The 15,424-nt window shown below is 40.8% G+C and overlaps 1 protein-coding gene across 2 annotated transcripts in view; it reads left to right on the forward strand.

The window, feature by feature from the left end:
- Positions 1–2,801: 2,801 nt before the first annotated feature.
- Positions 2,802–15,424, forward strand: part of ANKRD45 (ankyrin repeat domain 45) — a 39,793-nt gene continuing 27,170 nt past the window's right edge. Inside the window, exons 1-2 of one of the 2 annotated variants that reach the window (XM_014852882.3) lie at positions 2,802–2,882; positions 11,094–11,454. In XM_014852882.3, coding sequence (XP_014708368.1) covers positions 2,850–2,882; positions 11,094–11,454 — 394 coding nt within the window. In that variant the 5' untranslated portion in view covers positions 2,802–2,849. Of the gene's footprint in view, positions 2,883–5,278; positions 5,389–11,093; positions 11,455–15,424 lie in introns of those variants that run through there. The other variant, XM_070497511.1, reaches the window with a different exon arrangement.

Raw genomic sequence — 15,424 nt, forward strand, 5'->3', positions numbered from 1 at the left:
GCTTCCACATCTTGGCTATTGTGAATAATGCTGCAATGAATACAGGGGTGCATAAATCTCTTTGGATCATTGACTTCAAGTTCTTTGGATAAATACTCAGTAGTGGGAGAGCTGGATCTATGGTGTTTCTATTTTTGGTTTTTTGAGAAATCTCCATATGTTTTCCATAGTGGCTACACCAGTTTGCATTCCCACCAGCAGTGTATGAGCATTCGCCTTTCTCCACACCCTCTCTAACATTTGCTGTTTTTTGTCTTTGTGATTATAGCCATTCCAACCCGTGTAAGGTATCTCATTTTAGTTTTGATTTGCATTTCCCTAATAATTAGTGATGTTGAGCATCATTTTATGTGTCATTTGTATATCTTCTTTGGAAAAATGTCTATTCATATACTCTGCCCAGTTTTTGATTGGGTTGTTTGGTTTTTTTTGTTGAGTTGTGAGTTCTTTAAATGTTTTGGAGATCAACCCCTTGTCTGATAAGTGATTTGCAAATATTTTCTCCCAATTGGTGGGTTGTCTCTGTGTTTTGTTCATGGTTTCCTTTGCTTTCCTTGCCCCCTTTTTAAAAGTCGTCCGTTTCGGATCTTAAATTCCTGAATCATGAGAGATAATGGTTTCCAAGTTCCTTCCGAGCCTGCCATAGTTGGCACGTGTGAGGTCTCAGGAAACGCTACTTGAGATCTCGTCAAGATGGCGCCATGAGCAGACGTTGAACTCGTCTCCTCCCACGAACACAACCAGGTTACAACAATTTCGGGAAGAATCACCCTGGACTGAAAACTGAAAACTGGATAAAAAGAAGCCCCACGACAAGGGACAGTCCTGACGAAGGGAGAAGAGGCAGTAACTCCAGCCAGAGAGGAAAAAAGCCACCTTTGGGAGCAGCGGAGCTTCTCAGCTGGCCAGGCGGGAGCCAACCTAAGGTCCGCAGCCCTCCCTGGAGGAGTGAGGTCCGGAGTGGGGGCGATACTGCTATAACCATCCTTCGGACTTAGCCCAACTGAGACGGGGGTCTTACTGTCTGGCTTTGCTGGCTATTAACTGCAGCGAGGACACCCCCAGAAAAGCTATCGGCTGAAAGCCGAAAAGATCCGGGTCTTAAAGGGCCCACGCACAAACTCACTCATTGCAGCAACCTAAAATCACCAGAGAGAAGGCTGACTGTCCTTTGGTGAAACGAGACTCACCCGGTGGGCTCTGGGGGCATGTTGGTGAGAGGAGGGTCCTCTCTGGAGCCTGAGACATTGGTGGGGGCCACAGTTCTGAGCTGGTCCAGGCGTGCTGATATGACACCGGTGGGGGCCATTGAAGTGCATTCCTTGGGCTGTTAGCCCAGGGGTCTGCCACACCCACTAGAGCACAGATTTAATCCAGTTCAGCCAGGGCAGGCAACCCACCCTAGGGACTGGCCCCACCTAACAGCAAGCCCTCAGGCTACTTTTCAGCCTACATTGACTCAGTGCCTTGATCCTCTACAGGCAGGCAAGGGTGTCTGCCTCTGTGGGGCAGGGCCTGTGTGAGGACCAGGTGAACTGTGGGGGGCACTGAGGGAGAAGTGGGGGCCTCTGCAGTGTGGCATTGGGGTACGCTCCAGGAGGTTGAGAAGTGTGCACGGACCAGGACTGTGCTGACAGTGTATGTAGTCCGATGTGGGGTGAGGTTTATCAGCGGCAGAAGACTTGTGCTTCACAAATAGCCATAAAAAGGATCAGCCCCACCTTCCAAAGCCTGGAACAATTGAGTGCCCCCATGCCAAGGGCTAGCCCCACTCAGCTGCATTCCTAAGAGAACTGACAGCAGCCTTGTTGGCCTCAGGCCTATCACAACTGTAGCCCCTGAGCCTAGCAACCAGCTACACTGGGTACCAACCCAATTAAGAGGACAATTGCAATAAGAGTGTGCTGATAGACTTTGTAGCCAACAGTGCTGAGGCCCCCCCCCCCCCCCCCAGACCGGATTTACAAGCAGCTGGTCAGGGATGGAAAGATCAGACTCCCTGGGTACCTGCAGTGGGAGCAACCCTGCCACAGCAGAAGGACACAAGTAGCCCACAAAGTGGTCACTCCTGGTTCTTATGGACTGGTGACAAGAGGGAAGCACACTGCTGGGCCTCACAAGGCATCTCATACATAAGGCCCCTTCTCCAAGATCAGGAGACTTAAGTCGATTCACCTAGTACAAAGAAAATAGCACAGAGAAAGAGGCATAATGAGGAGGCAGAGGAATACTTTCCAAGCAAGGGAACAGTACAAAACCCCAGAAAAAGAACTAAGTGAAACAGAAACTAGCGACCTACCGGACAAAGAATTCAAACAAAACATAATGAGATGCTCACAGATATGCGGAGAAGAATGGATGAAGACAGTGAGCACATCAGCAAAGAACTGGAAGATATAAAAAAAAACCAATCAGAAATGAAGAATACTCGAAATGAGAAATTCACTAGAGGGACTCAATAGGAAACGCTACTTGTTGGTGACAATGACCCTAAACTGTAGGAGAAAGATCTTCAGTAGACTAGAAAATTAAGGAAGCTGTCTGTTTGAAATGCATTTTGTTTAAAGGCCAAAGATAAGAGTAAGATGGGCCGGCAACCAATGTACACACCTTATTTTTAAATTTTAGTTTTGAAAGTGTAAAATAAATACGGACCATATTGCCCAAAACTTACAAAATAAAGAAAAAATCCGCACGCCACCATTCGAACACAGCGATTTTAATCATTTCCATCAATCCCTGCCCGCCTTTCCGCTCTCCCTTGCTGCACTTTGCAACCTTGACCTTGGCGCGCAGCCGGGTCCGCGGCGCTTTGGGCGGCGCTGCCGCGCGCCGGGTGCGCCGTCGCCATGGTAACCGCGGAAGCCGGGGGCCTGGGAGCGGTGAGTCCACGGTTGCCCGCATCGAGGGCGGGATGGGAGCTGGGGGTAGGGGTAGGGATGGGGGTGGGAGGATAAGCATCTTTTCGCCGGGCTACTCGGCAGGGGCTGAGGGGAGTGGGCTTCCACCGCGGCGTCCTCAGGCTTTGCCGCTGCCCTGAGCTTTGCGTGGCGGGCGTCGGGAGGATAGCCTCGGGGGTCCCCGAAGGTCCTTCTGGGCTTCAGGCCGAGAGGTGAACTCTGGTGCCCAGAACTGGCCAGTGCCCTCTCCGCCGGACCTCCTGGGTCGCGCGGCAGGGCTGCTTCTGTGTGTATCCTCTTCCGCAGGCCTTCCCTTTGTTTAAGCCTGGGGAACCAGGGCTGCCGTTGGGGACCTCTCCTTGAATTGGGACTTTACGTCCTCAAGGGACTACGTTTTTTGAAGAAAAAATTCAACTGGCTTAAAAGGCCGTTAAGATCTGTTCATCTACCACAACTTCACGCTGCCTCCTTCCCCTTTGTTTCTGCTCCTCTCATTACCTGGGTTGCCCTTTTCTCCTTTTAAGACGCCTACTCTTCAATACTTCAAGTGTCACCTCTTCTGGGAAGCCTTCCCGGGATCTCCCCACTCCGAGTCTAATTCAGATGTCCATCCTCTTTACTCACAAAGCACCCTTTGCTTACCTCCACTATAACCCATATCTCACTCTGTCATTGCAGATTTACTTGTGACCACGACCGGTGTGATTTTCTATTATTAGTGCCTTAGCAGCCTCAAAAGAGTTCACACTTCATAGTTAAAAGGAAAAGTTTATAGACTTGTTTTCTCACACGAATTCAGCAGGGCAGAGCAGGTGCTAGTCTCATTTCACAAATGAGGAGAGTGAGTTCAGAAAAGTCACATAATTAATCCCAGGATCAGGACTCTAAGCCTGGGCCTTCTGCCTCACAGTCCACTATGCCATTCTTCCTTCCCTCTGCTCTCTCCATGCCCGTATTGTATGTGAACTTTTGGTTTTGCGTAGTGGGGTTGTAACTTTGATTCATGTTATAACTTTTATGGGCAAAGAAAATGTAATTTATTTTTGTCTGTCACTGATCTAGTTTCATGAGCGCTCGTTCGATTATTAGGAAAAAATAATTGAAATATTCAATTGGTTTTAAAGTTTAGCTCAATCTGTAATTGGCTTCTTTGGCTAATGTTTACTTTCTCTTATACAAAAAACATTTAGGTTCTCAGATAGCTTCTCCCCTGATTCTTTCCTTGAGATGGTGTCCCGGTATGTGGATACATGTGGATGGCTCATGAGATACACGGGGAAGTATCTGGAGTCCCTTTGGCATGTCTGAGCTCCTGTCTCTCGTGAACAGGTCTCTCCTGGTTTGGTCAGATCTCAGTAGCGCTCCCTGGCCCACTCAGGTGTGCTGAGCTCTTGCTGAGACTTCCCTTGCGCCCAGGTTTTCCAGGCTGGGCTCCTTTGCTCCCAGCTCTCCCTCCCTCCCACCCTGCTGTAGCAACCAGGTGTGGGGGACAAGCCCCCCTCAGCCAGACTCTCTGCTACTTCTAGGTCTCATGTGTGTCCGAAAGAAGTGGTCCTCAAACTTTTTGGTCTCAGGACCCCATTCCACTCTTAAAAATTATTGATCTCAAAGAGCTTTCCTTTATGTGGTTTATATCTATCCATATGGTAACTGTTATAAATATAATAAGAATTACAAAGTAAAACTGAGAATTTAAAAAATGTTTATTAATTCTTTTAACAATAACAAAATTAAACCTATTATATGTTAAACATAAATTACATATTTCTCACGGAAAATATTTTCTAAAACAAAAATATTAGAAAGTTGAGTTAAATTTTTTAAATATATAGAATATTGATAAAAAGAAAGGAAAACCTATATTATTATGATCATCCTATTAGTACTTGTATTCATAGTAAATGTACTTTCAAATATTCTAAAGCTTCTATGTTATAAGAAGAAAAAGACCATAAAAAATAGAATTCCTTGCTCTGTCTTCAAAAGACAGAATATGGTGGAGGACACAATCAGCAATAGACCACCAAACATGTGACAGGAGAGTTCACTGTTATTCTCCTAATTGGATGATGTCTTTTAAAAGGCAGGCCTAAGGATAAATGCCCTGGAAGACTTCATTTTGTCCCTTTGTTTTGGAAAGACTGCTCCCAGTTCACTCTAGATTTGGGCTGACCAGTCTTGAGGGTTTGACCGTAGGCTGGAGTGGCTGGAGGGTTAGTCCTATCCAGAGGTTCTCACAGTGTGGTCTGAGGAATCCCTGGGGGTTCCTAGACATTTTCAGGGAGTCTGCCAGCCAAACTATCTTCCTGTTAATTCTTAGATGTTATTTGCCCTTGCACTTTCCTTCTCTCACATGTTACGGTGATTTTCCAGAGGCTACGCGACCTGCAATATCACAACCTCACACGTCATCGCAGTGAATGCAGAAGCAAATGTGGGAATCCATCTGTCTTCTATGAAGCCAGACATTAAAGAGATTTGTAAAAATGTAATATAATTTCACCCTTCTTATCAATTTTTTCTTTGTAAAATATAATTATTTTTCATAACCTATTTTTTTATATTAACATGAAATTGTTTTAAGATGAATTAATAAATATTTTAGAGATTCCTCAGTTTTAATTTCCAGTGTGGTAAATATTGATGGATATAACCCACATAAATAAAAATTTGGGGGATTCTCAATTTTTAAGAATTTAAAAATTTATTTTTTTGTTTTATTTATCAGAGAATTTGAGAACTGCTGCCCTAATCATGCTAGTTCTGGGCTGGTATGGAAATTAAGCTCCATTCTAGGGTGTGGCCTGAATCATGTCTCCAGATTTGATCTAGTTTATCTAGATGCAGAAGAATTTGTCTATAATCAAGTGTTTGGTGGTAGTAGAGTCGAAAACCATTTACTTAGACCCTGCATAGGAAAACTGTATATCAAACAAAAGAAGAAGGAGCATTACCATCTTTTGCTTCGTGGATACTTTTGCTGGGAGATGGATGATATGATGATGATAGGTTCTGCTTACTGAATGCTCACCATGTGCTTGGCACATGCATTATCTAATTTATTTTAATTCTGAGAACAATCGTATAATCTAGGTTCTAGTGTTAGTCCTATGAGAGATTAGGCAAATTGCCCAGTATTATGCAGCTAATAAATTGCAGCATTGGATTGTGAACTCAAGTCTTTCTGACTCCAAGACCCATTGGTCTCAGCTGTGAAGAAAAGCAGTGAGAATTGTAAGCCTGACGTTAAAAGTTATCGAACCTATACAACTTGTCAAGAATTGTGTTAAGTTTGAAAGTGACATGAGAGAAACATAAGGTTTGATCCTTACCTCCATCCAGTTTACAGTCTAGTTGACTAGATGTCTTACATACTTGAAACAAATGGAAAATAATGCCATGTTTGGTAAGTTGTATGGTACAGACTATATATAAAGGCCTTTGAAGTTCAGAGGAGGGAGGGGCTCAGGTGCACTCTAGAGTGGAGTCAAGGAAAGTTTAAGGAATAAGGTAGGTTTATAGCTTGGCCTAAAGAGGATTTGGCTAGTAGGAATGGAGGAGAAAAAAAGCTATTCTAGGCCTAGTAGCAAGAATATGTATGAAATACAGATAGGATTTTCTCGATATCTTCAGAGTCTCATGTCTGGGCCCCTGCTAGGCCAGTGAGGAAAAGCATTCCAAACACCTCCTGCCTCTATTCTCCAAGGGGGTGAATATGCATGTCTTTAGCAGAGATGTTCCACAATATCACAACAATATTCCTAGGGTGACAAGAAAATTTATTGTTTAGTACTAATGGACACTTGAGAGTGAAGAGGATGCTATTAAAAATTACGCCAGGGGAACAGATGTAACTGGAACTGCCCTGGGTACACTGGGACATATGTCACCCAGGCTATTAATCATAAACTCGTGCTAACTTCTGTTAGATTCTCTCTTGTTGATTTCCTGGTATAGTCTCCATAGTGGTTATTCAAAAGTAGCGTTCTTTCATACTGTGGTTGCAACCCATTAGTGGGTCATGAAATCACTTTAGTCAGTGACACTCAGCCTTAAAAAATAGAATGGGAATAAAAACATCAGTATATTATATCTAGTAAGGATAAATGGTATTTTGCCTAATTACATATATGCAAATATATCCATATATGCAATGTATCCAGGACAAAAGTGTCCATTGCTTCTCAAAAATAAATTATTTGGTCACCCTATTAATAGAAGTTATGTATATTTACATATGGAATTAAAACAAGTTGTCATAAACTAATATATTCTATATACTATAATAGAAATATATACTACAATATATAATATATAAAATAATATATATGTATTTGGACAGGACATCCACCTCATGGTCTAAATTAGCTGTGCAATCTCCATGCATCATGCTTGCAATCCAGTGAGAAGGAATTACACTTCCTATACGACATATCTTCTTACATTTTATTGTCTACTACTGGGACATATGGCCACACTATGTTGCAAGAGAGTCTGGGAAGTAGTTTTATTTCAATACAAATGTTGGTTAAAAAATAGTGTGGTTAAAAGAGAAGAGGATGGTATTGTATGCCTAAAGATGGAGAGGTTAGATTTTGGGGAAGTCAACTGTGTCCGAGTGCTGTATGGAGGCCCACCAGATCATCAGGAGGCCGGAAATGAGCAGGAACCGAGGGAGCTCTGGGGGGTCAGACCACAGACACCACCGCGTGTTCTCATAGCAGGAAGTCTGATGAGTACACTGCAGGTGTCACTTCTGATGAGTGACCTTCAAGTAGCCTCATGTCCTTGTGTCCCTTGTTCAAGCATCAAGATCCTGGCCACTTATATGTGGAAGCTAAGAAAACCAAACTCATAGATACAGAGAACAGATCGGTTGTTGCCAGAGGCAGGGGGAGGAGGACAGGCGAAATGGGTGAGGGTGGGCAGAAGGTACAAACTTCCAGTTTTAAGATAAATACCTTCTGGGGATGTACTGTACAGCATGGCGACTATAGGTAACAACTCTGTACTGAATTAAATACAGTACTGTATTGTATTTAAAAGTTGCTAAGAGATTAGCTCTTAAAAATTCTCGTCACAAGAAAAAAATTCTTTTGTAACTACATGAGGTGATGGATGTTAACTAAACTTGTGGTAAGCATTTTGCAGTATATACTTAATATCAAATCATTTGTTGTACACCTTAAAATAATACAATGTCATATGTCAGTAAAGAAAATAATGCAACGATTAACAACAGCAACAGAAGAGTGAAGATCCTGGGATTGAGCAGCTGATTGGATGAGCCTAATTTACCTGCCTGCCCCCAAGCTCGAGCTGAGATGGAGAGGAGGAGGATCTCGCCTCTTTGGCCTTTGTAGTAGGAAATGAGCTTTATCTTCCATTAAAAGAATTCATTAGGGGCCGGCCTGGTGGCCTAGTGGTTAAGTTTGCATGTTCTGCTTTGGTGGCCCAGGGTTCACAGGTCGGCATGCCTGGCACAGACCTACACACTGCTCATCAACCCATGCTGTGGCAGCATCCCACATACAAAATAGAGGAAGATTGTCACAAATGTTAGTTTAGCGACAATCTTCCTCAGGTAAAAAGGGGAAGATTGGCAACAGATGTTAGCTCAGGGCCAATCTCCCTCACTAAAAACAAACAAACAAAAAGCTTTAAAATGGAGACTGGGATTCTTTAAGGAAGTGTGTCTGTGTGTGTTGGGAGGGTGGGGAGTTGGGTGCCAGGCACTCAAAAGGATTACAAGTTTCCTCTATATTTATTCTGTAAGATGAAGGAATTGAATGAAACAATCTCACAGATAAGATTTGGACCAAATTGTATGGGGGAGTCATGGTTGATTGGCTAACTCAGCTCCCATTCTCACCCCTGTTTACCTTGTTCACTTCCATTATAGAGGCAGGAAAATCCAGAAACTTGCTTTTTTTTTCCATCTCTCAAATATAGGGGCACAATCTGGGCTTTGAGATATAACTGGAAGTTGGGGCTTGTTAGGAAAGATTTTGTTTTGCTTTCCTCAGTCCTAAAAGGGATGGATGCCACTAATATCCTCTGGGGGGATTCCCTGTTTTTCCTGCCATGAATGCAGAGGTGATGACAGGAATTAGGACAGCCATCTTATCACCATGAGGCAACAGTCATGATGATGAAAGTCTTACTATGATGGAATAGAAAGATAGAAAGATCTTGGATCTATATTTTTGAGCTGCTGAAGCCTCTCCACCTTTAAATTGTTACATGAGAAAACCATCTCCTACTTTTAAAAGTCAATCTTTTTATTTTTCTATTTGCAATCAATGAATTCCTAACTTCAACAGCTTGTGAGTATTATACACATTTAGTGAAGGTAGAGATTAGTGTAGGGCTATAGTAGACAGAGATGTTATTCTTTCTAACTAGATTTCCCTTCCTTCTGACTTCTGAATGACCAAATCTTGCCCATTCTTTATGGCCCACTTAAATGCCATTTTCTTTACTAAATGTTGATTCCTTTTATCCCATTTCCTGAATCTTTCCTTCCCACCTTGTAAACTCTATTTTGAATCTTGTGTTCAATCTTGCTTTTCTTCTTTTTTTTAAAAATAGTGTTATTCCATCTACTTGTATTCCTAAAAAGTCTATTTTCATTGCTTTGAACTTTACAAAAGTATATCTTGAAATATGTAATCTTTTTGACTTACTTTTTTTCAGTTAATATTATATTGCTAACGTTCATTCATATTATTGTGTGCCTTAGTTATTTATTGCTGTGTAACAAATTACCCCCGCACTTGGCAGCTTAAAACAGCATACATTTAGTATCTCACCCTTGTTCTGGGTCAGGAATCAGGGCCCAGCTTAGCGAGATCTTTTCCTTCAGGGTCTCTAATGAGGCTACAGTCAAGGTGTTGTCTGGGGCCGTACTTATCTCAAGGTTCAACTGCGGAAGATCCACTTCCGAGCTCACTCAGTGGTTGTTGGCACAGTTAAGTTCCTCCTGGGCTATTCGACTGAGGGCCTTGGTTCCCTACTGGCTATTGACCAGAGGTGGCCCTCTGTTCCTTGCAAAGTGGCACTCTCCATCATAGCACATGAGATGAGCCAGGGAGAGAATACCATCAAGATGAAGGTCATCTGTTGCAACTGAATTATGGAAGTGACATCCCATCGCTGTTACTGTCTTCTCTTCATTAGAAGAAAGTCGCTATGTCTAGCCTGCATTCAAGGAGAGAGAATTACACGAGGGTGTGAATACCAGGAGGTGGGGTGAGGGGCATTGAGAGCCACTGAGAAGCTGCCTACCCCATGGTATATCACTGTAGTTTATTCGTTTTAACTACTATGTCCTATTTTGTGTGAATATGCCACAGTTTATGCTCCTATTCATGGGCATTGGTCCCCTTCTCCCCCAGGATTTTTGCTATTATGAACAGTGATGCTACAAACACTGTTATACATATCAGAGGACCCTGCTACACTTCTCTGAATCATTCCTAATTTAATATGTATTCTGCCAGAGTGAGCACTATTAAGACTTCCTTGGATTAATTCTACCTGGAATTAATCTCCTCCCTTCTAAACTCCCGTAGCACTTCATCTCTTATGATATTTACCACCTGTCACCTTTTATTACACTTATTTTGTGCATGTCATGTTTTCTCCTTTGAAAAAGTAAGTTGTCAAGGGCAGGAAATAAATTGGATTCTTCTTTGTAATTTACATAGTGTCTGCACAGTGCTTAGTATATTAGTAAGCTTTCAGTAGGCATTACTGGGTGAATGAATTCTGTTTAAATGTTAGTGCCTGATTTTAAAGGTCTCAATAATCTGGCTCCGATGATCCAACTGTATTTCTCACTTCTCCCCAACATGGACCCATGTTTAGGCAGGTGAATCTCTTTAACATTCTCTTTCAATCCTTTCCTAATGAATTTAGCCCACACTGATCTCTTTCTTCTCCTGTTCCTATTGAATTTACTGTTTATATCACACATTCAGTATTTTAGTATATATTCAGGTAGTATATTGACTTATAGTAGGTGCACAATAAACTTTATTGATTGAATGGATGAAGTATCTCATTTTATAATTATTTTCAGCCAGTTAAGTATTTTCATTCCATCTGTATTGTCAGGTGACAGATTAAATAAATAAATAAACAAGTACTGATTTGTTTGAGTAGATTTCTATTACTTTTTTTTTATCTCAGGTATTTTTGGAGTTAATGGAGTCAGAAGGACCCCAAGATTCAGAGAGTTCAGAAAAATCAGCATTTTTCTCACAGCATGAAGAAGAGGAAGAAGGTGAAGATGAAGAAGCAGCCAGAGAACCAGAGGAAACAGGCACCATTAATCCCCTATTACAGCCTGCTCTCACAGGGGATGTAGAAGGTTTGCAGATGATTTTTGAGGATCCTGAGAACCCTCATCATGAACAGGCCATGCAGCTACTCTTGGAAGAAGATATCGTTGGCAGAAATTTGTTGTATGCAGCTTGCATGGCTGGGCAAAGTGATGTGATTAGAGCTTTGGCAAAATATGGTGTGAATCTGAATGAAAAAACGGCCAGAGGTATTTTGTCTTTTTTTCTCTCATCAGTATTACATATGCCTACCTAAAGATGCTATGTACTATCTTTAAAGTTGGATGAATTTTATGTGCCTGCTTTATATTTTGCATATATTATATATGTACACATATATATGAGTTATGTGTCTGTATACATGTTGATATGGTATAGCACAGTAGTTAAGAACACAGACTTCTCTATTTATTAGCTGTGTGACTTGGGCAAGTTACCTAATCTTTTTGTGTCTCTGTTTCTTCAGAAATGAGGATAATAATTGTATTTTCCTTACAGGGTGTTATGAGGATTAAGTAAGATAATAAATATAAATATCACAGTACTTGGCACGTAGTAAATTGGTGTACGGTAGATGCTTGATAATATCATTGTTATCTCTTTCCTTTGAAGGATAATTAGTTTTTGCAGTCATTATCTAATTAGTTCTTTTAATTCAGTCATTTGTTTTTTTTTCAAGTTGCAAATATGATACATGGTCATTGTAGAAAGTGAAAGCAAAGATCTTCAGCAAGTAAGGAATATTCATTTTCTTCACACTCACCTGGAGCGTTTTACAAATTGATCATATGTTAGGCCATAAAGGAAGTCTCAACAAATATCAAAGACTCTGTGGCATGCAGTCTTTGGTCTCTGACCACAATAAAATAAAATCAGAAAATGGTAACAAAAAGATGACTGAAAATCCCCTCTAATGTTGGGAACAAAACACTTTAAATCATCTGTTGGTCACAGACAATATAATGGGAATTATGAAATATTTAAGTGGCAACAGGATCACTATGTTAGAACCTGTGGAATACAACTAAAATTAAAATTCTAGTTTAATGCATGTATTGGAATATAAGAAATGCTGAAAATCAGTAAGCAAAGCATTTAACTCAAGGGGTTAAAAAAAGAACAACTGAGTAATCCAAAGAAAGTAGAAGAAAAGAAATGATAGAGTAAAATAATGACATTGAAAATAAGGAAACAATAGAGAGGATCAACAAAACCAAAATCTGGTCCAGTGAAGAAGACAGAGTTAAAAAATCTTTGATAATATTTGATATAATATCAGCGAGAGCATAAATAATGTTTAGAATTTTTAAAATGGAGCATTCACACAGGAAAAACTAAGATTTAAAAAAATTATTAGAAAGCGTTATAAACAACTTCATGACAATACATTTGAAAACTTGGGTGAGGGGCCGGCCCCGTGGCCGAGTGGTTAAGTTCGTCCGCTCTGCTTTGGTGGCCCAGGGTTTCGCTGGTTCAGATCCTGGGTGCGGACATGGCACCACTCATCAGGCCATGCTGAGGTGGCATCCCACATGCCACCACTGGAAGGACCCACAACTAAAATATACACAACTATATACCAGAGGGATTTGGGGAGAAAAAGGAAAAATAAAATCTAAAAAACCCCCCAAAAACTGATGGAGTTCAGAATTGATGGTTTGTTTAAAAAAAAAAAAACCAAAAAGAAAACTTGGGTGAAATGGACAATTTTCCAATGAGATATAAATTACCAAAACTGATTCATGAAAAATTAGAAATCTTGACTAAATTGATGGTTATTAAAAAAAAGGAATAAGTAATCAAAATTTGCCTCCTTCCCCCACTCCCACCTAATTCCAGACTCAAATGTTTTAAAGATAAGGCCTACTAGACTTTTAGGGAGGGGGAAACTGTAGCTTATACAAATGTTCCAGAGAATGCAAAGAGAGCTGGAAAGCTGCTTAACTTATTTTATGAGATATAACTTTTATAGCAAAACTAGTTAAGGACAGTACTAGAAAGGGAAATTATAGGCCAATTTCATCTAATAGCATAGATGCAACCATCTTAAATAAAATATTAAGAAATTGAATCTAAGATTGTGTATTAAAAAATTTAGGGGCCGGCCCTGTGGCCGAGTGGTTAAGTTTGCACTCTGCTTCAGCAGCCCAGGGTTCCAGCGGCTGGAATCCTGGTCATGGACATGGCACTGTTGGTCAAGCCATGCTGAGGCGGCATCCCACATGCCACAACTAGAAGGACCCACAACTAAAAATGCACAACTATGTACTGGGGGGCTTTGGGGAGAAAAAGGAAAAATAAAATCTTTAAAAAAATTTATTGGACTAGGTTAGGTTTACCCTATCAATGCAAGGATTTTTTTTTTTTTATGGTTTAGTTTTTTTTTTTTAAGGTATGATTTTTGGTGAGGAAGATTGGCCTTGAGCTAACATCTGTTGCCAACTTCCTGTGTTTTTTTTTCTTCCCAAAGCTCCAGTAAATAGCTGTATATCCTAGCTGTAAGTCATTCTAGGTCTTCTGTGTGGGATGCTGCCAGAGCATAGCTTGATGAGCAGCTTGTGGGTCTGCACCCAGGATCGGAACTGGTGAACCCCGGGCAGTTGAAGGGGCCGCTGAAGTGGAGCGTGTGAACTTAACCACCCAGGCACAGGGCCGGCCCTGATGCAAGGATGGTTTTAACATGAGAAAAAATGTTAGTATAATTCACTACATTAAAAAATTGAGTAAAACCACATGATCATCTCAATAGATATAGAAAAGTTTTTTGAAAAAAATGTAGTACTCATTCATGATGAAAGTTCTTAGGGAAATAGGAATAGAAGAAACTTTTCTTAAGGCTCTCCATCAAAAACCTGAAGCAGGGGGCTGGCCCTGTGGCTGAATGGTTAAGTTCACGTGCTCTGCTTTGGGGGCCCAGGGTTTCTCCTGTTCGGATCCTGGGTGCAGACATGGCACCGCTTGTCAGGCCATGTTGAGGCGGCATCCCACATAGCACAACCAGAGGCGCTCACAACTACAGTATACAACTATGTACTGGCGGGTTTTGGGGAGAAGGAGGAGGAGGAGGCGGCGGAGGGCAAAGGCAAAGGAGAAAAGATTGGAAACAGATGTTAGCTCAGGGGCCAATCTTAAAAAAAAAAACAAACCTGAAGCAAACTTACCTAGTATTGGGTCTTTAGAACCATTCTTTAAAGTCAGAAACAAGACTCTGATGTTCACTCTTATGGCTTCTATTCATCATTATGGTGGAGGTCCTAGCAAGTGCAGTAAGACAAGAAAAATAAGAAAAATACCATAGTATCATATTAGAGCTGGCTTTTACCAGCTCTTGTTAGCTGAATGCTCAATTTTTAAGTTTTGTGAATTGGTTGACATCACATTGGTATTGTCAAGCTATTGGTAGCTTGAAGCTGGCCATGCTAGGAGTATATACATCATGGAAATTGGCTAATGTTACCAATCAGGGCTTTCCCCACAGAGAACTGGCCATTAAATATTTACCAGCACACTAATAGATATAAGGATTAGAATAAAAGAAGCACAACTCTCATTATTCATAGGCACATAGATTTAAATCCAGGGGAATCAATTATTGTTATTAATAGAGTTTAGCAAGAATATGAACATAAGATCAATATCTCAAATCAGTAGCTTTCTATATACCATCAACAATCAACTAGAGAATGTAATAAAAGTAAAGATCTTGTTCACAACAAAACTATAAAGAAATTGGGAATAAATCTGAGAAAAGAATCTCAAGACATTTATAGCAAAAAGTATAAAACCTTATTGGATTACATCGAAGAAGACCCAAATTATATCTATGTTTCAGATGGTGAGATTAAATATTGCGAAGATGGCAATTTCTTCCAAATTAATTTCTCAATCTAGTTTATATCCCAGTAGGTCTTTTTTTTTTTTTTAAAGCAAACTGAGAACCTGACCCTAAATTTCAGTGGAGAAATGATGAACTGTTTAATATATGGAGAACATTGGTTATTCATCTGGAAAAAAAGTTAAATTAGACCTACTTTGTCCCATGCACAAAAATCAAGAACTCCATGCGAGATATGAATGTGGAAAGCAAAATTTTTTAACTTTCTAAAAATAAATGGAGGATTGTTATATTCTTGAGATATTACAGGATTTCTTAAAATGAGTCATAAGAACATAACCATT

The sequence above is a fragment of the Equus asinus genome, chromosome 25 (assembly GCF_041296235.1).
Source record: "Equus asinus isolate D_3611 breed Donkey chromosome 25, EquAss-T2T_v2, whole genome shotgun sequence".
Taxonomy (NCBI): Eukaryota; Metazoa; Chordata; class Mammalia; order Perissodactyla; family Equidae; genus Equus; species Equus asinus.